Source organism: Chaetomium strumarium (assembly GCF_033439665.1).
Source record: "Chaetomium strumarium strain CBS 333.67 chromosome Unknown B0T15scaffold_5, whole genome shotgun sequence".
Lineage (NCBI taxonomy): Eukaryota > Fungi > Ascomycota > Sordariomycetes > Sordariales > Chaetomiaceae > Chaetomium > Chaetomium strumarium.
The window spans coordinates 3,344,603-3,369,212 of NW_026944433.1; the positions used below are offsets into that span (position 1 = coordinate 3,344,603).

Below are 24,610 nucleotides of genomic sequence, written 5' to 3' on the forward strand. Positions count from 1 at the left end.
TTGCTGCCGCTGGCAAACTGTTGGTTCATTGATACTACTAACGTCAGGTTGCTCTTGTGAAAATAGTCCTCGCCTATCCCCTTCCTTCGCTAATTTTCAGAAAACCGACGCTATGATGTTGCCCGCAAGGCGCTCCCAGATTGGATATATGCTCGTCAACACAACTGCACAAGTTAGTCGTATTAGGATAGTTTGCACGCCGACACTTCACACGGGATTCGGCGTGCGAGCCAACGTTTCAAACCCAGCGGAATCTTCGGCAAGAAAGCCGCTTTTTACGTACCAGGCGGTGAGATGCTTCGATGTTTGTTAGGGGAGACCTTCGATATGAAGGGTGGTGTCATGGTTAGTGTCTTAGTAAAGCCATGCAAATCAAGGCGAAGATCCACTTGTGTGTCGGGTAGGGGCCAGGCTTGGTCGGCACCCGTTCCTTTAATTCTTAACGTTATGCATAAAGTCTAATACACTGTAGGCCCTCCGCCCTCGTTGTTACGCGCCATGTATAGCTGGTCCTCTTGTGCCCGAACGTCCCAAAACCTCTTGGCTCTGCAAGGAGCGTCCACGGCATTGATATCCCTCGGTTCAAGATATGCCAACCTGCCGGATTGGTCACGGACCTAAGCCTTGTAAAAGCCCGCCATGGTGTGGACAAAAGCAGTAATCAGGAACACAATGTCGTATTATCACCGTGTTTCCCCTCTAACGGATGACATCCTCGGCAAGCACACGTCTCCACCAGGTTTCAGAAGCAGCCCATCGCTTATCGACTCAGCCGCAAATTCTGTTTCAGCATCCGGATATCTACCGAGGCACTAACCTCTTGCAGGGGGTATTTGCGGAACGCGACCCGAGCGGGCTGTTGTAAGGCTGTCGTCGATGAATTTACCCGGAACCAATCCCACTCCCTTAGCTCCTCCCAATTTGTGATAGGGGCGGCTAACAGGGGTAGGTCATGTTATGATGTTGTTGATAGGAAAGAATGCCGGTGTAACTGTTCCATTTGGAGGCATCACGGAGGGCGCTCCGTTAAGGAGAGAAAGCATATAATGGACAGGGCGTTCCGTGGGGGTTTGCAGTGTTGTCGTTCCATAACCACTTGCCCGCTTCGACGTGCAGTCTTGCTTGGAGATCTGATTAACAGCCATGCATTCTCTCGCCTTCCTGCTCGCTGTCGGCCCGGCGGCTGTGCTTGCCCAATCCCCTCTATGGGGCCAGTGTATGTCTTCGCTTTCTCAGTACTCGGGTGCTTTGCTAATTCCTTTTCTCAATAGGCGGCGGTCAAGGCTGGACGGGTCCCACGACTTGCGCTGCCGGCTCGGTATGCCAGAAGAGCAAGTCAGTAACCACACACACATAGTGTCTCTCTCTCATGGAGACCTGCTCTGTTTTGCCCAGGCCCTTTGCTAACAGGTTTCCCCAGTGATTGGTACTCCCAGTGTGTGCCTGGGACAGCCAGCAGTAGCGCTGCTCCCGCTCCTGCTGAAACAAGCAAGACTACGGGCAGCGCTCCTGCCCCTACCGGCGGCAGTGGTGCTGCAGACGGTCTGAACAATAAGTTCAAGGCCAAGGGGAAGCTTTACTTCGGCACCGAGATCGATCACTACCATCTCAACAACCAGCCGTTGATCAGCATCGTCAAGAAGGACTTTGGACAACTCACTTGCGAGAACAGCATGAAGTGGGATGCCATTGAACGTGAGCTTTTTTCTTCTTCTTTTTTCTTACCCTGCGCTATCGCATCAGAAAAAAGGCGTGATGATAACTAACCCAAGTCCGTGCATTGTTGTAGCGAACCGCAACCAGTTCAACTTCGCCAACGCCGACGCGGTCGTCAACTTTGCGCAAGCCAACGGCAAGCTCATGCGCGGACACACGCTCCTGTGGCACTCGCAGCTGCCGCAGTGGGTGCAGAACATCAACGACCGCAACACGCTGACGCAGGTGATCCAGAACCACGTCACGACCATGGTGACGCGATACAAGGGCAAGATCCTGCAGTGGGACGTGGTCAACGAGATCTTCGCCGAGGACGGGTCGCTGCGCGACAGCGTCTTCAGCCGCGTGCTGGGCGAGGACTTTGTGGGCATCGCCTTCCGCGCCGCGCGGGCCGCCGACCCGGCCGCCAAGCTGTACATCAACGACTTCAACCTCGACATCGCCAACTACGCCAAGCTGACGCGCGGCATGGTCGAGCACGTCAACAAGTGGGTCGCCCAGGGCATCCCCATTGACGGCATCGGCTCGCAGTCGCACCTGGCCGCCCCGGGCGGATGGAACGCCGCCTCGGGCGCCCCCGCCGCGCTCAAGGCCCTCGCCGCCGCCAACGTCAAGGAGATCGCCATCACCGAGCTCGACATCGCCGGCGCCGCGGCCAATGACTACACCACTGTCGTGAACGCTTGCCTGCAGATCCAGAAGTGCGTCGGCATCACCGTCTGGGGCGTGTCGGACAAGGACAGCTGGAGGTCGAGCGAGAACCCGCTTCTCTTCGACCGCAACTACCAGCCGAAGGCGGCGTACAATGCCCTCTCCAATGCCTTGTAAGAGAGGCCGGTTATTCTTACTAGCATTGTCCGTGACGGTGGACAGCCCCTAATCCAAGAGGGCCGTGGGTCGAGGGTATATAGGTACCAAGTTTATCAGCTTCTTCTAGTAGATACTTTGTCGCGGTCTATACATGTTATATTTTGCCTATACACCTTCCCTGTCCGCTCAAAAGGGTCCAGAACTGGTCGCTCTAAGGACAAGAAACCGCCCCTTTGAACAACAACGAAGACAAGAAAGATGTCGCTATTGTGGGGAGGCCGAAAGCGCGAATCTAAACCGAGTAATTCGCTTTTCATTTGGGTCAGCTTGCTGACTCAGCAGAGCATTGATCACGTGCTAGAACCGTTATTTATAATTGAAACGGTAGGGAACGCGTTCGTGCTTAGTTTCACAACTCCGTTTATCAACGCCGTTTTCCCAGCTTTACTATGGTGTAAACCTACCATCCCCTTTTGTAACTGAGTTCCCCTAACGCGTTGTAGATCCTGCTTCTAGCCAACCAAACGCGTTTGCGACTCTCCTCCTCGTCTAGCTAATAGCCGCTTTCGTAATTCATGCCCTCGACTAGCCCCACTCGACTGGCTGCACCAGTGGGCGACCTGTCGGCCTCGTCGGCCTAGGAGCGAGTCATTCCGTAGTATGCCGAACGCCAACGGTGGGGCTACTATAGAAGGAGCGTCAAGGTCACAACGTGGACTTAGTCACCTGGCGTGCTTGCCCCAACGCTCCTCAACCTGACCGAGCTTATCAACGCCAAATTAGACGCGCCCGTCGCCCGTACGGCCTGACCCAGCCTACCCTGCTGCTCATGGTGGAGGGAAAGCCTCGATCACCGCAACAGAGCCACGCGAGCCAGGAGCAGAACTGGCAACGAGTATACGCGCTGCTCCCAAGGTTCACGACCAATTGCGGCGCCGACATCGCCCGAAGGCGGATTGCCAGTCCACGTCGCACGCTAGCGATGAGCGTGAGAACCGACCTAACACCGGCGCAGTCCTGCATCAGCGCGGCTATGGAGCAGTAGCAAGGCAGACGCAGCTTGCTGGGATGCACGTTCCCGAGTCAAGCAGATCGGTAGGGGGTCTGAATCGCGTCCAACTGATGCGCCACTCCAGAATGCACTACTGACGGGAATATCGCAACCTTTGCTCTTGGGGTCATCCGCAAGGCCGAGGTACTGGGCCTGAGCGAGGAGCTCCAGCTCCTCGTTGCCCACCAGGCAAGTAGCCCCAGGGATTGGGATTGATGTTGACTGGTCGACAGAAACGACGCAAATGGACGTCTTTATTGGCGAACTGGAACAAAAACGAGCTTCTCGGCAGCGGCGGTACCAGCGGCCATGTGGTTATTGTGGTTGGAATATGAACCGGGGTTGGCACGCATGACTAGCGGTCGTTTCGTCGATGGGACTTCAATCGAAACGGTCACGGACACGGAAGAGATGCTGGGAAAAGGGTGATCTGCTACCAGCGCCATGGACGATCTATTCTAGCGGCGGAATACTCAATGGATGCATCGAGCGACAGTCTAACAGGCAGGAACCGGCGCGGGGGAATGGTGGCGATAGGGCTAGGATGGGCATGATCAGATAAATGTAATGTATTGAATGCTTAGGTACTTGAACACGGTGTCGTTTTCTCTGAATTCCCTTGCGGTACAGTGCTCTAAGAACATATGGGTTTTCATGAACCAACAAATCTAACAATGACTTTTCCTTTTGTCGCAAAGTTGCCTCTCCATCCAGCATGATGCCGCCATGCCTTCCGTCTGTTCGTGTCGTCCAAACTCCGTAAACTCCTAACAAAGCCTCCCACCACTAATACCTGCCATGCAGAAAACATGATCCCTTAAGGATAACCTTTCGACCCGGCACCACTCGGCCTCACATGGCGGGGCGACAGACGAAGATATCTGCGGAGCCCTCAAGGTCATGACTCGTGAAGAGAACATACCAGGAGCAAAGAAACGTTAGAAAAACATCCAGCAAAAGGCTCCAACGCGATCACTGGGCCATGATCGCACTTGTGATCATCTTGGCTTGAGGATAAAGGTAATGCATGTTTCTTGTGTATTGTGTGGTGTGTGGTTGTGTGGTTGTGTGGTTGTGTGTCGGCAGGACTTTGGATGTGGCTGTGCGTCGAGGCTGACCATTAGGAACGACGGCCATTTGCATTCAGGGTCTTGGTCATGCCGCTATGCGTGCGAAACTCGGTGTACTTGGCCTTCGCGATCTGTCTTGCCTGTGAGTTGAGGGGCATCTCGACCGCTACCGGAAGGCTATCCACCTTTTGCCGGGGGGTGGCAGCCAGCGGTTGGAGGTTGCTAACCATGGTTTGGACCTTCTGGTAGATGTTCTGGAGCTTCGTGTGCACCTCTGTGCAGTCCGCTCGCTTGCCGATGTCCTTCGATTCAACAACTAACATTTTCTCCATAACTAGATCCAAGAGATCGTGGATTGGCTTCGAGCATTTCGGATGAGCGTGGAGTGTGTTATCGACGAACTAATAGTTGGTTGAGACAAGTTTCCCTCTTGAAGAATGCTCGAGGTATGCACTTACATTCTGAACTTCGCATTTGACCCGGACAAAAACGGTTCCCGGTGAACTTCTCTCCTGTCTCACGATCTCAAAGAAGTCATCGACCAGCCAGTTAGGGTATAGGGGGTTAAACGTCTGGCGGCAGGTAACAAATTCGGTGACCAGGTTCCAGCCGCCAAGGTACCAGGCGACGAATTCTAGTAGGACGCACCCGAGCGACCAAATGTCGAAGGACCTGGATACGTGGCGTTCCTCCATGTCACACTCGGGCGGCCGGTACGTGACAGTACTGACAATATCCTTGTAGGTAAAATACGTCTTCGTGATCTCGCTGTGGAAGCGAGAGAGGCCAAAGTCAGCGAGGACCAACCTTCCCAGATCTTTGGAGTTCTCATGGTCGCGGAAAAGCAGGATGTTCTCGGGCTTGATATCTCCATGCCGGCCGTAGATCTTTTTGTGTGGCGAAACATCGGCCCTTTCGTCTGTCGTGCTTTCGGTCGTGACATAACGATGAATCTTCTGAAGACCGCTGGCTATGCCGACACATTGACTGAGCAACCATGCGAGGTTGCGTTTCGCTAGAGGTTCCTGGATGGTATCCTGCTTCCAGAAAGCCTTGAGGTCGCAATCGGCCCAGGGAAGGATGACACAGTATGTATCACCATGGCGGTAAGCCGCCTGAAGTGAGATCAGGTGGTTGTGGACGTCGCCGCTGAAGCGCTATCCAACAATGTCAGCCATTTCTTTCTCACCTCAATCTAGATGCCTTAGAAACGTAATTCATGAGTGAAACCGCTGTATGAGAAACACAAAGACTCCCGCGCCAGCTGGATAGGGGCTTGCGCCGCGAGCTTGACATACCATTAATATCTCAATCTCGCGCTCAAAGTCTTTGGAGAGGTCCGCTCCAGAGGTTGGGGGGCTTTTGATCGGCTTGAACTCCTTGACAGCGAAGAAACCATTGCCTCCGTCGAAGTTGTGATGGCTAGCGTGAATCTTGACCTTGGATATCGAGCCATAACCTCCCTCACGTACACAGGCTTTCTTGCTTGTCCACGGAAGGACGACCTTGTCGGAGAGCTGGTAGAACCAAGCCCTCTTGCACTCAGGCTTGGCCAAAAAGGGAGCCAGCATGCTCCACTGCTTTTGCTCGAAGTCCGAGTGTGCAAGGTTGTCCCAATTACGTAGACAAGGAAGGTCAGCATCGGCGCGTCTGTGACGCATCCTCACCTTGCCGCTGACTAGGACGGCTTTGAGAGGGAGCTGTGCATCGCTGCCCAACTCGGTCAGTCATTTGTTACCAATCAGAATGCTTCGGGAGAAATTCAGAAATTAAGGCCCTGTATCAGGACCAGACGAGGGCATAAACAGTGCGAAATTGACATACCAGATGTGCTCGTCGACGAACAGAACAACATTCCAGCCCCGGCGGAGAAGCAACAAGATGGCAAAGACTCTCTTGTAGCTCACTCTGGTCCCGTCGGGTAGTGTATCTAAGCAGACGCGGGAGGCATATTCACGGATCTCGTCGTCCGTCAGAACCTTGTCCCCGAGAAAGAATCTTCCTTGCTTGATGACTCGGGCTACTTCATCCGCAGTAATCAGGGCCTCCACCTCACCGCGGGGGTAAAAGAAGGCGCCGTTGGATTGGCCTGACTCGGTTCGGAGTCCCAACAGACGGTCGACGAGAGGCTCCGGAGACTCGTTGGTCGGGGTGGCTAACACTCCGTTGGCTGGCCGGGGAGACTCGAGCGGGTGTTCAGCACGGTACTAGCCCAACAATGTCAGCCACTTCGTCTCTGATTAGAGTGTCTTGGGAGCAATTTGGAAGCAAAAAGGCCTGTCTGAGGAGCACAAACTCAAAGACTCCCGAGTCGGTCATACTGGGGCATAGACAGCAGGGATTTGACATACTTGCGCTTCGCCCCTGTCCCAGATGGTCATATTACTAATATGAGATGTCTCGCTGGCCTCGCTTCCCCGCCGACGACTGCCAGCATGCTGCGGTGCTTCCAAGCCGTCGTAGAGGATGAAGGGGATGCCCTCACCGCGGATGGCGGCTATCTGCGGATCAGGGTTGGCAGCCTCGCGGACAGCGCCAGGCCCATCAGGGGATAGGACAATGTCGGGGGATGGAGTGCCCATAGAGGTGCCAGAGGAGTCATCTCGAGGCTGGTGTTGCTCAGCTGACTGTGTCATTTAGCCGCCTGATGGTTCAAAATGATGGATGTGGTGTCTGGGTAGTGGAATGATCTGTACAGCCAACGAAACTGTTTGGTCTGGGATACAACCTGGAAGTGCCGCGACTGGGCCGGACCAGGTGGTCTGACGAAGATTTTATACCTACCTATAAGTCTCTTTCTCCGGTTGGCGCAGCTCACCATCCTGGTTGCCAAAGGCCTTTCATGCGAGAGCCTCATTCCTAGAGAACAGCCTTTTTTGGCCTAGAATTGACCGGCATACTGCCAGGCTTTCGTGGTCCGGCTGCGCTGTACTGTTGTTGTCTTGGTGTGTCCTTCCGCATTGGTGGCGTTTGAGGCCCCCTGCTGTGTCCAGGTGGTGGGTGACACAATTTCGGTCAGTGAGGGATGTGTAACCATCGGACATCTGGGAAAGCAGCCAAGGCAACCGAACCCCTGGACTGGTACGGCAGGGGTCAAAGATGAAGACACATATAATAAGGTAGGCACAGGGTCCTAAAAACTCACGCATTGTTGCTGCTCAAAGGACGCACTTCGACACGACACTCATTAGCAAACCCGTAGCTTAAACCGACAAATTCCCGCCTGCAATCATGTCTTCGCAATATCTCCAGGTCCCGGCCAATCACACTCGTCGCCCTCGTTCGCCGCCGCAGTCTTCGCAAGTCGAGATAACGCTCCAGGAGCCAGCCTTGCTGCGCGAGATCCCATGCAGTCGTATCGGCGCCAGTGAGCTCAGTGCTCTGCTCATGTCCCTTTTTCCGAGCGGACAATACACTGTCAGGGTGGAAATGGATACGTATAAAATTTGCGCGCCACGACCAATCTCTCCGGTACAGACACCTCGACGAAATTCTGACCAGGGACGGCACCGAGCGCTGACAGACAGCCATACAGGGCGAAGCGAACAACTTCAAGTTCTGACAGCCTGACCATTGCCTTGGGGAGGTTCCAGGTTCCATGCGAAGCTCACCGAGACCCTTGTGTCACACACCCACCTAACCAAACATTACCCATTCGCTTGGAGGGCCGTATGAGCGGTGTAATGCCGCCACAATTTTCCAATCCACACTTTCCATATTCGGGGTTCCTTCCTTTTATGCGGGGTCACTTGGGAGGTACCTGTTGTATTTTGGGCAGGGGTTCGCCATGTGTTATGGAAGGAGCTATGTCAAATCTTTACCCCTACCTATTAACACTCTTTCAAGCTGCGACTTGAATTACGTTCTTTCGATTCGTCAATGTTTACCCAGGTAGGGGCGATTAATCCGACTGAAACTCATTTTTCCAAGTTTGGAACACGATCTGTCCCTTCAAATCCCGATCTGGCTGAGCTTAGAACAAATGCGTGGATTGTAGTTCACAGAGATGGGCCGGATTCCAAGCCTCGTTATCCAAAGAAGCCTTGGGCGTGGGGGTGCTCAACGGGAAAGCTGCTATGCAAAGTAAGACCGAGTGCTGCCGCAGGTCTGGCACGATAAGCACCTGAGTCACACGCGACGGCGTCGGTCTGACCGACGCTGATAGTGCCGCTGCTTGCTCTGGATATGCACGATCTCGAACTGCCCAAAATCTGTCAACAACCGAGCCCTTCATCATGGGCATGGAAACAAAACACAGGTCACAGAGCGGACAGGAAACAGAAGCAGGGAAGCCCGTCCGGAGTCCGAACACCAAAAGCAGACACCGAAAGCAGCGGTCTCACCTCAGCCAGCGCACGAGGCAGAGTCAAAATGATCTGACCCATCTGAAACTACTGTCAAGTCAGCCGAAGCCTCCTGAATTGCGAAGAAAGCCTTGTGGTAACACACCTCGACCACATAGTTCTCTTCTCCGAACAGCCTCGTGAGCTCCACGTTGAGGGCTCCAAGGTCATTGTAGCGCAAGTGAATCACTTGCTGGACAGTCATTGCGTTTTAGTGGCTGAAGGCCGAACTCCAAAAGCCATCGAAGACCTCGACTCGCAACTCTGGAGGTTATCCGACACCGCAAAACAAGTCATGGACGAACCGGCGCTGCAGATAAAGCCGATACATGATGAGCTGGAAGAGATATACGATATTGCTCTGGAGCTCGAGGCGACCGTCGAGAAGATGAGAAAGCTGCAGACGAGGAGTCGTGCCTTTCAGATCGTACACGCACTGGTCTTGGGACAACGGGACGAGTCTGAGGTCCGAGATGTCGTCGGCCGCCTCCGAGACGCGCAAGATACACTAGGCTACCGCATCAGCGTGGCACACGTCGGGTCCACGACCGGCGTGGCTAGGTGGTCAACAGAATCGAGGCGGGAGTTGAGAGCATACGGAAAGACATCGAGAGCCAAGAAGATATTCCGCAGCTCGAAATCAACAACAACATTGCAGAGGGGGCCAAACAAGAGAACTCAATCGAAGTCTGGGAAGGCCTGGGTTTGCCGACGGCATGGATCAAGGACAACCAGGCGTGGAATGGAAGTTGGCAGAGGAACGTCATCTCCATTGGAGGCAAAGCAGTTCGCTGTGCCGGCTGAGCTGCAAGGTAAGCATTCTCATCGCTACCCGGTGTCTGCTACTCCACATATACCTTGGGTCTCAGGCATTCCCATCGTGGTGGACACGGTAAGCTAACGAGCAGACCGCGCTGCACGCACAGCTACCTGTGTACGGTGTGCATCCTGCTCCAGGCCGGGCCGGCTACGCCATGAATACACCCGTGCGCAACACACTCCGCCTTCCCTACTGCGCGACCGCACACGGCCATGTAGCGGTCCTATCGGTGGGGGCTGTCTTGAGTGGGTCTGGAGTATCATGCTTGCATTCTCTGTACGTATTGTTAGTAGATGTTTAGCATGTAAGTAGATATGACTTTAACCCTCCTGCAGGTGAGAGTATATTCCACACACCGGCTTTCTGGTTACTACGGTTCTTACCAATCTCGTCAGTCTCAAGTCAAGCAAGGAATCATTGCTCCGCGGGATGATACCTTCTTTCCGCGTTGATTTCCGTGTTACCGGACAAACAACGTGGCTTGCCCGGGGCAAGTCTTCTCAGCCTCGCGGGACTTGCGGGACTTGGTTGGATGACAGACAAGACCATCGGGGAACTTCGGTCAGCATCTGATGGCCAGTAGTATTCTGACACGTATGATTGGCTAATGTGAGCCTTGATGGTGTGGTTCGTATCAGTTCGACAATTCACGGTTGCCCACGCAACCGCCTGTGCAACCGCCTGTGCAGTGCTATCAGAGGCTCAGCTTACCAGGTAGACATCTATTGCATAGGGAGGGTGGTAGGGTGGGAGTTCCAAGGCAGACAACGTCCTGACCACAGTGCTAAGGCAACCAAACACTGAAGCTTAGTGAGTAAGGGCATGCGGCTCTGCTCGAGACCAGGAAGGGAAGGCTGCTTTCGTCTGGTCTCTGTCCCCCCAACGCCCCGCGTCGTCGAAGTCAGGCTCTCCACGGAGGACTTTCCCCACAACATCGTGAATCTTGAACATCTACCTCGACAAGGCAGTCTCAACTGTGTGTCCAACCACAAGCTTCTTCTGAAACACCAAGTATTGAAACTTGTGGCACCATGGCTTCATACGAGCTTGACGTTCGAGGTGAGGCTCTCTCCCACATCACAGCACGGCGCAGCAGTCGACCGAAATCAGCCAAGCTCGCAAACGTCCGCCCCTCCCAGTGCGCAGACAAGAGGCCCAAGGCGTTCTGCTAACAACGATGGCGACGCAAATATCACAGGTCCCACCGAGCAGCCCGTGAAGCTCAAGCTCAGCCTCAGCGAGACCGTTGCCCAGCTCCGCTCGCACATCGCCGAGCGCCTCAACCTGAAGCCCGAAGAGGTCTTCCTAGTCGCCGACGAAGCCATGTCCCAGGAGTTGCGCCAGTTCTCCCACGAGCCCGATGAGGCCAACAAATATCCGGTGGCACGACTAGTCAAGCCTGTCCTGGGGCCACGGTGAACTTCCAGATTGGGCGCAGCGCCGGCGTTGGCCCCTTCATCCCGGTCACGGCTGTGGCCTCGGAGTCTGCCAAGGTGAAAACCGGCACGGACACCTTCTTAATCTGTACGCGGTGCCCTCACATCTCCCCCACCCCCCCCCCCCCCCCCCCCCCCTTCCCCCTTTAGTCTTCTTGAAAATTTGCAGCACTGCTAAAACGCATCAACACTTCCGAGATTAGCGCGCCTCAGGGCAACAGCCGGCGCCCACATGTCGAACGCAACCGAAGCCATCGTGCGGACCGACCGCGACATCCATGCCGAAATCTCGGAAATTTCTGCGGACGGGCAGGGCACGGACATAGTCAACATCATCGCAACCTCCCAGCATCTGATCAACAGGAAATTAGTGGAGAAGTGTTCGGAGAAACTCAGCGACGAGCACGTGTTTGAGTTGCTCAAGCGCAAATGAAGGAGAAGATGGGACACTGCCACTAGCAGTGTCGTGCCTACACGGTACACCCACCGGGTATTCCTGGAACAGAATGCTGCCCAAGCATAGAAATGCGTTGGATATGTGAAGGGCGAGGATGGTGAGGGAACTTTGGGGGTTTGTCTTCCCTTGCCTCTGCGCACTGCCGCGCAACAAGTCGAGGCTCTGCTCGGAACTTCAAGAGTATCCGCTTGAGATAGTAGTTGCAGTGCTCAAATCACGTTCGTCCAGATACTTTTTCGTGACGATGATGTGTAAGTGGTCATGATGCAGTCCCGCCATCGTCATCGGCTAGCTGCATCTCCGTCGTTCGCGACGTCCAAGTGGGAGGGGTGATGTCGTAGCCCAGCATAGGCCTGCGTGCTAGCATAGAACACCGTGCGGCAGACGGTTGAGTCCAGACACCATCCAATCCAGACGCCGACGCAACTTGCTTGACCCCCACAAGAGCGGACTGCATATTCCCTGTCAGTACATTAAACCTATGGACTCGCACATAAGATGATAAGGTTGACCAGCCTGTGGTCACTCCAGTGGACAGACGCGGACTATCTATATGGGCCGATTTTGCAACCGCCACTGGGTGGGGAGAGTCTGATAGTGATACCGTACAAATCCTCGAAGATGGGATAATATGCTACGTGGGGCCCGCTAAGGTTTTACAGGGCTCGAATGGCCTGCAATGCCCGAAAAGTGGCGCTGCGCAAGGCGCCCTGGTCTCTCGCAGCTGTCTTCTCGGCCGTCATGGCGATTCTGCCGGCTACAGTGGAGCAGCAACTCGAGTTTCAACCCATCAGAGAGCTCCCGTCACTTTTAATGCCCAAACCCTTAGCGAGCCCCACTTTGACATATCCCATCTTCACGGATTTATACGGTACTCAGCGCTGCTGATACTCGCTAGTGATTGGGTGCCGAGGGTGCAGTGGTGGGGCAGAAGCACCGTCTTCCCGGCTCCACGAGTTCTGTAAGTGACAGGTCGGAGTCAGGTCCTAGTAAGTACGGGTGCACCAAGCAGCGTGGTCATAACTTATAAGCTTCAACGGAGCAGGCCTTGTGCTCATATATGGTTTGCTCTGCGTACTGGGTAACAGCGGGTCCGAAGAGGTGTTTGTGGTTAATAAGCTGGGGGAGTGCGAGCGCCTTCACAAGGGCTGGCTTCCACTGCGGGGAGAACAGGGGAGCGTAAAAATTGGGCGCAGGCGACGGGAGGTGCGAGGCTCTCCCGGTATAAGATTACATGCTGCAATAGCTCCCATAGGTGACGACCCCGCCACTCGTTCTTCCTGCGCCGACCGGCCCGTGTCTAGGGGTTATGTAACCCCGCGATGAGCTGAGCAAGGCAGGCAGCCTGATGTTGACTACCCGGGTGCGTCGCTTCTGCCACCGCTTGGGACATTCATGATTCCTGTGTGTGCGGACAGTTTCAGAATTTGAGGACACCCAGAGTGCCCTCCTATCGCTTCATATTGTCTCTGCATTCAACACGTTCGGCCACGTGTTGATGCCCATCGCTGCTGCCCAAACATTAGCCATTGGCTTGCGCTCCAGGCTGCAGCGCGCCAGGTGTTTTGGAGCCCATCTGGCATGTCGCCGCCCAAATACCTGTTTCCATGGCGGACGACTGCCGAGGTCCCCGCCCCCAAACCAACGCTGGAATCAACGGAGTGCATGCCTCAGGCGGCGCGCACGTGGATGCCAGAATTGATATCGACAACTCGTACAACAAGCAGTTGATTGTCAACCTGTATTTAATCTTCCTCAAAGAGTTCACTCCGGATCCCATGAAGGCCTCACAGTTGCAACACCGCCACAGTACGCTCATCCCCGTCTGCTTGTTAGACGTACCGTCTTTACTAGTACCCTTGAATCACTTACTAATCGAACACAGTCCGAGACTTTGTGATACAGTCCCTGCGCGCCAGCTCAAGCGGTGAAGGGGTCGCATTGCAAATGCAAGACCCGGCCGCTCTGGAGGACGAAACAAACCCCGTGAAGACCCCAGCCCAGACACAATTGTGCCTTGACGAGCTTGTCAACGCCTCAGCGGTCTGTTCAAGGATAGAAGGCCACGAGGGCGTCTACGCAGGCTACAAACGCGGGTATGACCTTCATGACTCGATGTCGTTCCCGGAAAGGATCTCCAGGACATGCAAAGAAGCCCACCGGGACAGCATCCAGGAGGCACTCAAGCAGTGGCTCGTCTCGTCAACCCGCTCCACGATTTTGACAATAGATGGGTCCGAGTACACTCACATCCACAACTGGCCGACCCGCTTCGCGGTGGAGGCAGTTCGTGACGCCGAAGCGAGGGGGCAGCCCGTCTGCCACCACTTCTGCGGCGCGCGGCCAAGAGATTCCGAGGCCTGGCCGCCTCTCGTCGTGCGTCACCTGCTTGCGCAACTCCCCATCGTGCACGACACAGGACCAACGAACGGCAGCGTTAACGGGCGGCAAGAAAGACTCAGTCTGCTTGACGGCGACGGCATCTTAAATGCTAGCCCCGCCAGCATTCTATGGATGGTGTTTAGGGGCCGCATGGTAAGAGCCAACATCGATTCGGTGACCATCGTCCTCGACAGAATCGACGCTCTGTACGGGCGGTGCAGGAGCAATGATCAGGCGTTAGAGAGCTTTGCCGATTTCGTGGACGGTTTGAGATGGCTCATGCATTCAGGGCCGGCGGTACGTGTCATGGTGACGAGCGGCTCATCAGAGCCGCTGGAGCAGATCCGACGAGGTGTTTTAGCGGGGGAATCAGGAGATCAGGGGGCTGGGTTGGATTAGATTAGGTAGGCGTTAGGAGTCATAAATGTAACAAATCAATCAGTTCATTTTGTGTGGGTTGTAAGAAGGACGAAGTGGCCCTGGGACTGTGTGCCCAGGGGATGACGAAATAGACCGTGCCTTGCACCTTCCGTACCAATAGCCATTGTGGTAACAATAAACCAGTTGTTAGTACTCGAACAGTGGGGCCATTGAGCACGTTTAAGTTTTTTCATAGACCTGGGCTTTGACATGTGCGAATGAATTGCTAGACTGAAATGTACGAGACAAGTGAACACGTTTCAGAGTCGTCAAAGCCGTCAAAACCCCCCAACGCAATTCAAGAGGAAAAATTGCAGATACGCCGTCAACCACTTCCACCTGAACCGTGTCATGACATCCCTCCACAACGCACGCACACGTTTGTCTTGCATGCGCCACCTCTTGCCGCTATTTGTCCAACGATTGGAACGACGCAGGGCTGGGCCTGCTCGACCGATCGAAAGACTTCTTGAAATCGTCCGCAAGCCTCATCACCTCGAGGATGTGGGTCTCCAGCATCTCCTTGATGGGGGAATCGTTCTGTTTTGCCAGAGCCATCGCAGCTCGAACGCAAGCGTGGATTTGACGCCCATCCATGTTCTTGGCAAGACCGGACTTCAGGACCTTTTCCACGATGTCTGTGAGATCGGACTCAGGTATTTTTGGGTCGCCGATGAGCGACCGGATGGCGCTGGCCCACAGTTCGCTCCTGGCAAACGGCCTGTCGCTGAACCCTTGGAGTCGCAGCGCAACGCTGACGTGGGACAGGAACCGCTTGACCGGCAACATGGACTCGACGGCCGTCATAAACACCAGAGCATCCGACCGGGTCAGCTGGAAGTGGAAGGCCGATCTGAGGGCGGTCAGCCGGTGATCTGAGTTGACATCATCGTAGAGAAAGACGGTCGCGTCGTCGAGCAGCAGCACCACCTTCCAGTTGGCGGCGCTCCGGAGGACCTCCGCTAGCCGCGTCTCCAGGACGTCTGGCTCTGTCCCAAGACTGGCACAGTTGACCGTGTAGAGAGGCACGCGGTACTTGTCGGCGAGGTGTTCTGCAGAGATTACATCAGCCGGGATACGCTCTACTTGCAACTCTGGCACGCGTTCAGCAACGCAGAGATGGCGGCGTTTACCTACCCATGATGAACGTCTTGCCTGACCCAGGACTGCCCTGAAGTAGAACATTGCAACTGCGAGGTCTGCGTGAACCGTTTGATGGCGTAGCTTCAGTGGCGGAAATGTGCGTCTTCACGAGTGCTTCAAAGAGTTCTTGTCCTTCGGATCTTATGTAGAGCTTCGTGCCGGTGGTATCCGGATAGACGACTTCGTGGAGGTCCCCGACGCGCACCTCGCGCCAGGACCTGTGTGCCAACGAGAAGGCCCAGACCTTGGAGGGGCAGTACTGGAAGAGCGAACTCGAACTCTGTGTAGCCTCGGATTGTTGGCTGGTTTCAGACACCTGCCCCGGCCCGATGCAGAAGTCCTTGTCGTGCTCGCGACTGCGCGCGCCGAATGGTCCAAGCTGCAACTCTTCCCCAAGACAGACAGCACATCGGCGGGCTTGGCCGCCAACGGCACTGCGGGGACGCTTGCTCGGGGTCGTGTAGTCGACCATCACTCTTACGGGCTCCTGTTGAGGCCGTCAGCAAACGGTCCACCAGCAAACGCCGTCGCGATTACTGGACCGACCGTGCCTGGGGACGTGAGAACACTTACAGCATCCAGCGTGCCAGGCCAGGCATCACCTTTATATGCAAAACACTTTGGTTTCCCTCCGCAGTCCCAGAATCTGCCCCCACGGCTGCGCAGATCATCGACCACGCGACGAGGGGGTCTTTGCATGTACCAATCTGGTACCACTGGGAGGGATCGAACCTTCATCGCCGACGGATACGCCGGGACAACCAGCAATGCAGGGTGCGGGACAAGACGCAAGCCAGTTTCATCAAAATCGAGAAAGAAGACGTGCACATGTAGATCCGCCTCGAGACCGCCGGGGCGGTTGACTCTGTCGACTTTATACGCCCGCCACCCGCCATCGTCCAAGCCGTACACGGTCGAGCCGGGAGGGTAAAGACGGTGAAGGCGATCAAAAGTGATTTTCATGTTGCCTTCATCGGCAAGGTGGAATTGGTGGTCCTCGCGTAGGGACTTCTTGATAACCTGCAAAGCCAACTGCGCAGTTTCGCTCGCATCTGACTCACGTCGATCCGAGATCTCGGAGAGGCGGCTGATCAAGCGGTCCCTCGTCAAAGGAACGCTGTCCGACTCGCTTCCGACCACGCTAGCCGAGCTAATCTCCCTGACCAAGAAAGGGCATATGATCAGAAAGAAACCAGGACTCGCTGTCTCCACCCGCTCCAAAACATGTCCAAAGGTAACTGGGGGCAGCTCCTCGAAAGAGACTGACTCTCCTGCAGTGGATCGTCTGGGTCCGGCTCCATTAAACTAGCCCAACAGTTAGCGTATGGTCCAATGGGCTGAGATGAGTACTTCCATACAGGGGACGGCACAACAACAGGAGGAGTGGCCGGAGACGCTAATGAGACGGGACTGCTGCTGGGTGAGCCCATCCCAGCTTTAGCCGAGTCTTGGTCATCGTGCTCTGTCGGCATCTCATCATCAACTCTGATGTGAAGGGCATGAGAAAGGCTATCGCTTGAGCCCACACTGGGACTAGGCATGTCCACGTGTGATGCGTCGTTGGAGGCCATGCTGCTTTTGTCGAGGTCGATCTGATCTTCATCAAGCGGCTTCTCCATAGGAGCTTCCACCTTCATCGCCGAGAATGCTGACCATAGCCACGCCACATTCATCATACTAAGGATGGTTTGAAATCTTGGACGATACTCTGCGATCAGAAGCGGACATGAGCGTGAGGCCAGGGCTCTCACGTACTAAACGCCAGCGTTGATCACAGTGAGGGTACAGAGAGAGGGTGCAGTCGCTGGGGCGAGATTTTACGGGAACAGGGCCATATACATTCAAGAGCCACACCGCTAACTTATTTTCGCTGCCAGTCCGGTCTGCCACCCCCGGCTACTCGTTCTGCCCTTCCCTGTCGGCCCGTTCCTTACCCCCTTCTCCTCTCTCCCTCTCCCTTCGCGAACTCGGCGCCCACCCCTCGGTCTCTCGTATCTTCCGCCATTCCTGGCTTGTGGTGAACGAAACCGTCTTCATATCGGTGCCACCCCACCCGCATATCTTGCGCACATGCCGAAATATCCCAACCATAAGAATCCCACAGCCACCCCCCTCCCCCGCCCCCCTTTCACGCACGAGTTCGCCACGGATCACACACACACCGCCAAAATTACCTCAGCTTAAAGGCAGTGCCACCATGGCAGAGCTCCGTCGACCAATGAAGGCAAAGGCCAGGCTGTTCTCGCCCCGAGGAGAAGCTACACGCTCCTCAAAGCGTGCAGCAGCCCACAGCTGCAGGACGGAGCCGTTCTCTCACCCGGCAACGCCCTCATTCACGAACCAACGAAGGTTCTTGCAGCGGGCTAGGCATCTTGGGGGAGGGGATTATGCGGCAGGACGCTCAACGTGACACTTTCCTGCATCTGAGGAGGCCGTGCCCGCCTTCGTTTGCCCTGGGTCCAGGCCCGGGTCCTTGCTTTGTCTGCCCTTCTCAGATTTCCTGTCTCGCTCCCTTTGTCCCCCACTCCCCTTTACTCCTTCCCTTTTTGATGTTCCCCTTGGTTCTCTCGGGCCGCTCCTCGACAGTGGCCTCCACCTCAGTGTTTGTTGCCCACTGATGTGTTAGTCCGGTAATGGTACTGCGACCTAGATCTTCAATGGTACGATGTCTGGATCCAGCCTTAGCAACTTGGAACCTTGCATTCTTGTAATCTTCTCCGATTCACCACTTCTGGCATGCGTGGAACAAACGACAGTTAAGAGCACTCGTTGTCGCAGGGAAAAATGCAGCCTGTTGTACAGTGAACGGGCGCTCGTTGGCACGGGACTGGTACCCCCCCGGTCCTCAACAAGCCACTATACTCAACACACGACGACCTTATTAAAGACATTGAGATCGTCGGATGTAATGCATACCTCGTTTGACAAGTCTGGTTTCCTCACTATTGTGCAGCGGCAACAGTGTGACGACCAGGCAAGAAGAAAGGGTACCTAATAACAAGACTGGTTTCTCTCGGAATGCCGCAAATTGTATTGTATGTCTCCTAAACAAGTCGGATTAGAATCAGTTGGTTGAATAAAATAGGTTAACGTATCTTATAAGCGAGATGAACATATAAGCAAATTGAACACTTGCCACCATACTATAACAGTCAACTACAATTACAACACAATGTCACGAATTAAGCCAACAGGACAGCTGCAGGTGGGACAACCCGACGGGTGGCGCAGGGCGCACCCGAACCAATCATTTAGGACCAATAAGAAGGAGCTCTAAGGTGCTCTAGAGAGCAGACGAGAGCTTCAGGAGCTAAGCCAATCAACGTAAGGAAATGGAAGCTCTCGATGGAGTCAACAGAGCACCGAGCTCTAGGGAGCTCTATAGAGCATATGAGAGCACCCAAAGATGGCCAGTATATAGTCACTCGTTCTAGAGGACTCTGGGAGTTCTCCAGTGAGCAATATTACAAGCAATAGCCCATACCTATTGTACAGACATTGCGGCAAGTATTGTTGTGAACCTTTTGGCTTTACCGAGACCTATAGTCCGACCAGCAGTTACCTTCGACTGGCGAACCCTTTCAAAGGCAGGACTGCCTATGGTTTCGTCATACGTTGTTCACTCCCTTTGACTCTATCACGGTTCAGATCGAAGGTACCACCGACCATCATGGCGCCCCAGACATCTAGCACCCCGGAATCCTAGAGCCAGGCCGCAACCATGCGACAGATACAGCAGGCTCTCGAGACTCTCAACGCCAAAATCGCCCAGCTTAAGGCCGAAAACGGCCATATACAGCAGCTCGTTAATAAGGCCTATAACGGCAAGCCCAAGGACAAAGCCAAACTCGAAGCACCCCCCAAGTATAGAGGCGACAAAGAAGGACTTACTAGATTCCTTATATCTATAAGGGCCTACCTTAAGTATTACCCGGACAAGTTTATAGACGAATCTGCTAAAGTTATATTTATCTCCTCGCGGCTCGAGGGAAAGGTACTTCGATGGTTTAAACCCACCCTTAAGGATTGGCTAACCAACAGTACAGACGCTTAGGACGATTTCACTATTGAAATTTTCAAATCGTATGATAAATTTGAGCAGGAAATCCAGAAGGTGTTCGGAGACTATAATAAGAAGCTCCACGTATAGGAGCGACTTGTACGCCTAAGGCAGACAAAGTCAGCAGCTGCCTATACTATATAGTTCCGCTAGGATTTACTTCGGTATAAGATCAATAACAAAGGCCTTATATAGTTGTTCTATAATAGCTTAAAGGAAGAAGTCAAGGATAAACTATATTAAAAGGACCGACCTAATACGCTTGACGAATATATTGCTATAGCTATCTATATCGACAATTGGATTTATACTAGGCACTAGTAGTATAAAAGATATAGAATATAGCCTATATTTGTCAAGGCCAATAATAAAAAGAAGCGATAATACCCTAGTATATTATATAGCACCTATATTGGCCCGATAGATATAGACGCCACCTAGCGTAAGGATAAGGAACGTAAGGACAAGTCCCAGGTTACCTATTTCAACTGCGGCAAGAAAGGGTATTTCAAACGGGAATACCGTAGCAAGAAGAATTAGAAGCAGGTGCCTGGTAAAGAAAACGCTACAATCGATAAAACAACCCGTATAGTTGAAGTAGCTATGGCAAGCTATACTAAGGATGACTTCGACGACGCAGTCGACCGGGGCATGGCTGAAGGAAGCATTGATAACTCCTCTTGGTCAGGAAGCAATAGCCCCTATATCACGTTCGAAGAACCTATTATAGGCTACGATATTGCCGCTGCTATAGTATTATAACCTGCAGAAGGTTAGGGATTCCAGTTGACCTAGAACGAAGAAGGTCAATAGAGGATATAACAATCGGACAACGAACCTATTGGCCCGAACCCTATCTTTCTTGCCTAGCGCCTCTAGGAGGCTGAGGAGGAATAAGCCGAGCTTCGAACGGTTATATAAAGACTCGCGGAAGAAAAGGCTTAGGCTATAAGCCAGCTGGAATTTGTCAAGGCCAAGTTGGTTAGGGTCTAGGAAGAATAGTACTCGAACTTGTAGGATGGACCGGCATAGGACCTAGGCCAGGATAGGAGAAATAGTGAAATCAAGAACCCCGAGACCAAGTACCAGAAGGCTTAGAACCAACGAAGACTTAAGGGGCAGGAACTATAAGATTGGGATACATTTTGGAATAAGAAGCCGTATAACGGCGTCGGGGATAGCAGTGCAGTATATATCTGGATTGGATTTAGCCCGCGCTACGAACCCTATAAAAAGGACGTACTTCGACTCCAACCCTAGCGATACGATTATATCTACGTCCTATGGTTCTAGTATATCGCGTATAAATGCCGATACTATTTCCGGTCAAAACTTGATAACGACTTTTGGCCTAATAAGCCTACCGACCGAAACAGAGAACCTCGACTAGTCCTATAGGTTTAGGATATAGGGACCAGCACCGACTAGTTCCTATAGAAGGTCGAGAGGACCAACGTATACAATAGAATTAGGGTAATACCGTAAAGAACCTAGCTAGAAGACTGCCAGCAGTAGCCCAATAGCACTCAATAATATAAGAGCTAGGATTGCTTAATTCATATATAAGCGAAGCTCTAAGAGCATTATAAACGCAAAATATATATATAAAGGTAGATAACGCCTTGCAAACGGCGATAGAAAGAAAAGAGAGCCAACGAGATTCGACAATTGTTTAAAGAACTCCCGAGACTTAGACCGTAGGACGGTGACTAAGAGGCATAAGAAGATAGGGACGCCTATCTAGATGCTTAGACGGAGTTAGGAAACAGCTTAGGGCCCTCCAAGGGGCCTAAAAACTATTAAATCTATTATAACGACAATAGATCCGTAGATATAGGAAGAACCACGCAAGGAAAAGGATCTATAATCTCCTAGCGAGCGAAAAAGAAGCCGCTACGATTCAGAACGACAAGCCCGATAATAGAATCTAGGTTATAGTATACTAGAAAGGATTCCAAACATTGGCATTAGTAGATAGAGGATCCTAGGTCGACCTTATCTCGCTAACACTTGTCAATCGACTTAGGATCCCGTAGAGGGTCAAGAAGAAATAGTATATCGTTAAAGGACTATTCGACACCCAATAGATACAATAGGAAATAGAACCACTTAAGATTATAGTAGAAGAGAAAACTACTAAAGTAGTATTTGATATTGTTGAAATAGGGCCTAAAAAGGACATAATTCTAGGACGCCTATAGCATTAAGACTACGACCCAGACATCAGTTGGAAGGGAGGTAGCTACCTATAACCTCGGGAATAGAGGCTATATCCGACCAACGAGATAGAAAGCGTAGACGATGGATTATAGCAGGGAAGATCGCCCTGGAAGGCGGCCCCTATAGATCCACCGCAAGAGACAGATAGTGCTAGGCAACGTACTACGGACTTAGGAAGAGGCGGCAGTCATTAGGAAGAACAGCGAGAATCGGCAAGACCAGGCTAGAGACAACGCTATTTGCGACGATACCCTTGTACGGCTTAGAGAGACATAGACGACATCGAAATCGCTATTATCTTAATCGATAAGACCGGAGAATTCGAATTCTAGGATTGGGTTACCTAGAGGGAAGCAGCCAGTATTATAGCCGGAGATAAGTTCTTGTACTACCGGAGTATAGAGAAGAACGTAGAAATAGGTAAGATCCTAATAGAATACCAAGGACACCTGGCGTTCGAAGCAAAGTATCTTAAGGGGCTACTAGACTATAGACCTTGGGATTATAAAATCAAACTTAAGGAAGGAGCCTAATTGAAGTTCTTTAAGGTATATTATACTAACGAAAAGCAAGATGCTAAGTTAAAGAGATATCTTAAGGAGAATCTTAAGATAGGGTATATTAGACTATTAATATTACCGGCAGGCTACCTAGTCCTATTTATTCTAAAGAAGGATAGAAAGCTTCGGATATATATAGATTACCGACAGCTGAATAAAGAGATAGTAAAGAACCGGTACCCCTTGCCATTTATCTCGCGGTTTCAAGACCAGTTGGCAGGCGCCCGTTACTTTACTTGCCTCGACCTTCTAATAGTATATGCCTATATTCGTATTAAGGAAGGGGATAAATAGAAGATAGCATTTTGTACTCCCTATAGCTATTACAAGTACCTTGTAATGCCCTTCGGATTGACAAATATACCGGCGACCTTCTAGGCGGTTGTTAATTATATAATCCGCCTATTCCTCGACCGATTCGCAGTCTATTACCTAGATAATATCCTTATCTTCTCTAAAACACTCGAGGAATATAAGGAATATATAAGGGCAGTGCTAAACGTACTCTATAAGCATAAATTGTCAGTCAATAAGGATAAGAGCGAATTCTATATTACGAAAATAGTGTTTCTTAGATATAAAATTTCGCCTGATAGAATCAGGATAGAGCCAGCGAAGATTGAAGCGATTAAAATATAGCCACGACCAACAATAATGATAGAAGTATAAGGATTTATTGGATTCGCCAATTTCTACCGAATGTTCATTAGGAACTTTAGCGACCTTATACGACTATTGTACGAACTTATAAAGAAGGACATCGAGTTCTAGTAGGAAGCCGAGTACAAACAAGCGTTTTAGAAGATCTGCGACGCAATTATCGCCGATCTAGTGCTCTAGTTACTAGACCTATAGAAGCCATTTGAGGTAGAAACCGATATATCCGATTACGTGATCGGGGGACAACTTAGTTAGCGTAACGAATAAGGGAAGCTATACCTAGTTGCATTCTTCTTAAAAAAGCTCGAAGGACTACGGCTCAACTACCCAATCTATAACAAGGAGCTGCTAGCTATTATCGAGGCCTTTTAAGAATAGAGACTATACCTTAGCAGTACAACCTATAAAGTCCAGGTCTATATAGACTATAAGAACTTGCGGTACTTTACTACCACCAAGGTGTTAAACAGACGATAGACTCGATAGGCAGAATTCCTTTCAGAGTTCAACTTTAAAATCAATTATAAGAAAGGCTCGGAAAACGTATAGGCAGATATATTGAGCAGGAGGCCAGATCACTTTAGGAACAGCCAACCAGAAGCCTTGCCACTATTACTTCAACAACAGCCAGACGGTTCCTTACGGCACGCTCCCCAACCGATAGAAGATCTCGATAACGATATACTTTTACAATAGGACGAAGATCCCGGTATATAACCTCTACAACCGTTTGAAGAATGCTACGTAGTCTTTAGGGAAGAACGGCTAGGAAAAGACTTCCAAGACCGGAAGCAGAACAATATAGACGAGAAGGCAGGTATCTCTTAGAGAGATGGAGCGTTATAGTACAATGGCAAGGCCTATATCGTACTACAGGATCAAACAGAATTAATTAGGACAATCTATAAGTCGAAACTCGGAGGATATATAGGAATCGCCAAAATAGTCGCCAAGGTTCGGCAATACTACGACTTCCTAGGACTCAGGACCAGAGTCAAGACTATTATATAGGAATGCGACCTCTGTAATAGAAGCAAGTCGGTATAGCATAAACCATACGGGCTCTTGGAGCTATTGCCAGTTGTAGAACGACTATGGAGTTCGGTAACGATGGATTTTATTACTAAACTACCACTTTCGAAAGACTCGACTACTAGAACAAAGTACGATAGCATTCTTACTATAGTTGACCGACTTACCAAGTAGAGCTACTTCTTTCTGTATAAAGAATTATAGTTAGTAGAGCAACTTGCGGATATAATCTACCGGTATATCGCATTAGTATATAGATGGCCAGGAGAATAGATCATAGACCGAGACACTAAATTCGCATCAAAGTTTTAGCAAGCGCTTATAAAGCGTTTGGATACAAAGAGCAAGCTCTTAATAGTATACTACCTGCAGATAGACGGCCAGATAGAAAGGCTCAACTAGATTATCGAATAATATCTCAGAATGTTTG

The 24,610-nt window shown here is 51.9% G+C and overlaps 5 protein-coding genes across 5 annotated transcripts; 3 read left to right on the forward strand and 2 right to left on the reverse strand.

Moving 5' to 3' along the window:
- Nucleotides 1-697: 697 nt before the first annotated feature.
- Nucleotides 698-2,915, forward strand: B0T15DRAFT_255393 (endo-xylanase). Its single transcript, XM_062863238.1, has 4 exons — nucleotides 698-1,216; nucleotides 1,272-1,335; nucleotides 1,421-1,695; nucleotides 1,790-2,915. Exons 1-4 carry the CDS (start codon nucleotides 1,144-1,146, stop codon nucleotides 2,542-2,544), a joined length of 1,167 nt encoding a protein of 388 aa, XP_062720677.1. The 5' UTR covers nucleotides 698-1,143; the 3' UTR covers nucleotides 2,545-2,915.
- A 1,580-nt stretch (nucleotides 2,916-4,495) lies between these two features.
- Nucleotides 4,496-7,366, reverse strand: B0T15DRAFT_255426 (kinase-like domain-containing protein). Its single transcript, XM_062863239.1, has 6 exons — nucleotides 6,999-7,366; nucleotides 6,472-6,854; nucleotides 5,946-6,357; nucleotides 5,106-5,804; nucleotides 4,875-5,048; nucleotides 4,496-4,769 (listed from the first exon to the last, which is right to left on the reverse strand). Exons 1-6 carry the CDS (start codon nucleotides 7,281-7,283, stop codon nucleotides 4,698-4,700), a joined length of 2,025 nt encoding a protein of 674 aa, XP_062720678.1. The 5' UTR covers nucleotides 7,284-7,366; the 3' UTR covers nucleotides 4,496-4,697.
- A 1,422-nt stretch (nucleotides 7,367-8,788) lies between these two features.
- On the forward strand, nucleotides 8,789-10,208 carry B0T15DRAFT_255456 (uncharacterized protein). The gene is made up of 2 exons (XM_062863240.1): nucleotides 8,789-9,802; nucleotides 9,917-10,208. Exons 1-2 carry the CDS (start codon nucleotides 9,286-9,288, stop codon nucleotides 10,120-10,122), a joined length of 723 nt encoding a protein of 240 aa, XP_062720679.1. The 5' UTR covers nucleotides 8,789-9,285; the 3' UTR covers nucleotides 10,123-10,208.
- Nucleotides 10,209-12,960: 2,752 nt separating this feature from the next.
- B0T15DRAFT_504068 (uncharacterized protein) lies at nucleotides 12,961-14,591 on the forward strand. The gene is made up of 2 exons (XM_062867485.1): nucleotides 12,961-13,512; nucleotides 13,589-14,591. The coding sequence occupies exons 1-2, from the start codon at nucleotides 13,311-13,313 to the stop codon at nucleotides 14,482-14,484; spliced, it is 1,098 nt and encodes a 365-aa protein (XP_062720680.1). The 5' UTR covers nucleotides 12,961-13,310; the 3' UTR covers nucleotides 14,485-14,591.
- A 322-nt stretch (nucleotides 14,592-14,913) lies between these two features.
- B0T15DRAFT_576234 (uncharacterized protein) lies at nucleotides 14,914-17,285 on the reverse strand (the record flags this gene model as incomplete). Its single annotated transcript, XM_062871022.1, has 5 exons — nucleotides 14,914-15,557; nucleotides 15,643-16,135; nucleotides 16,222-16,807; nucleotides 16,916-16,953; nucleotides 17,175-17,285. 5 exons carry the CDS (start codon nucleotides 17,283-17,285, stop codon nucleotides 14,914-14,916), a joined length of 1,872 nt encoding a protein of 623 aa, XP_062720681.1.
- Between the last annotated feature and the right edge of the window lie 7,325 nt (nucleotides 17,286-24,610).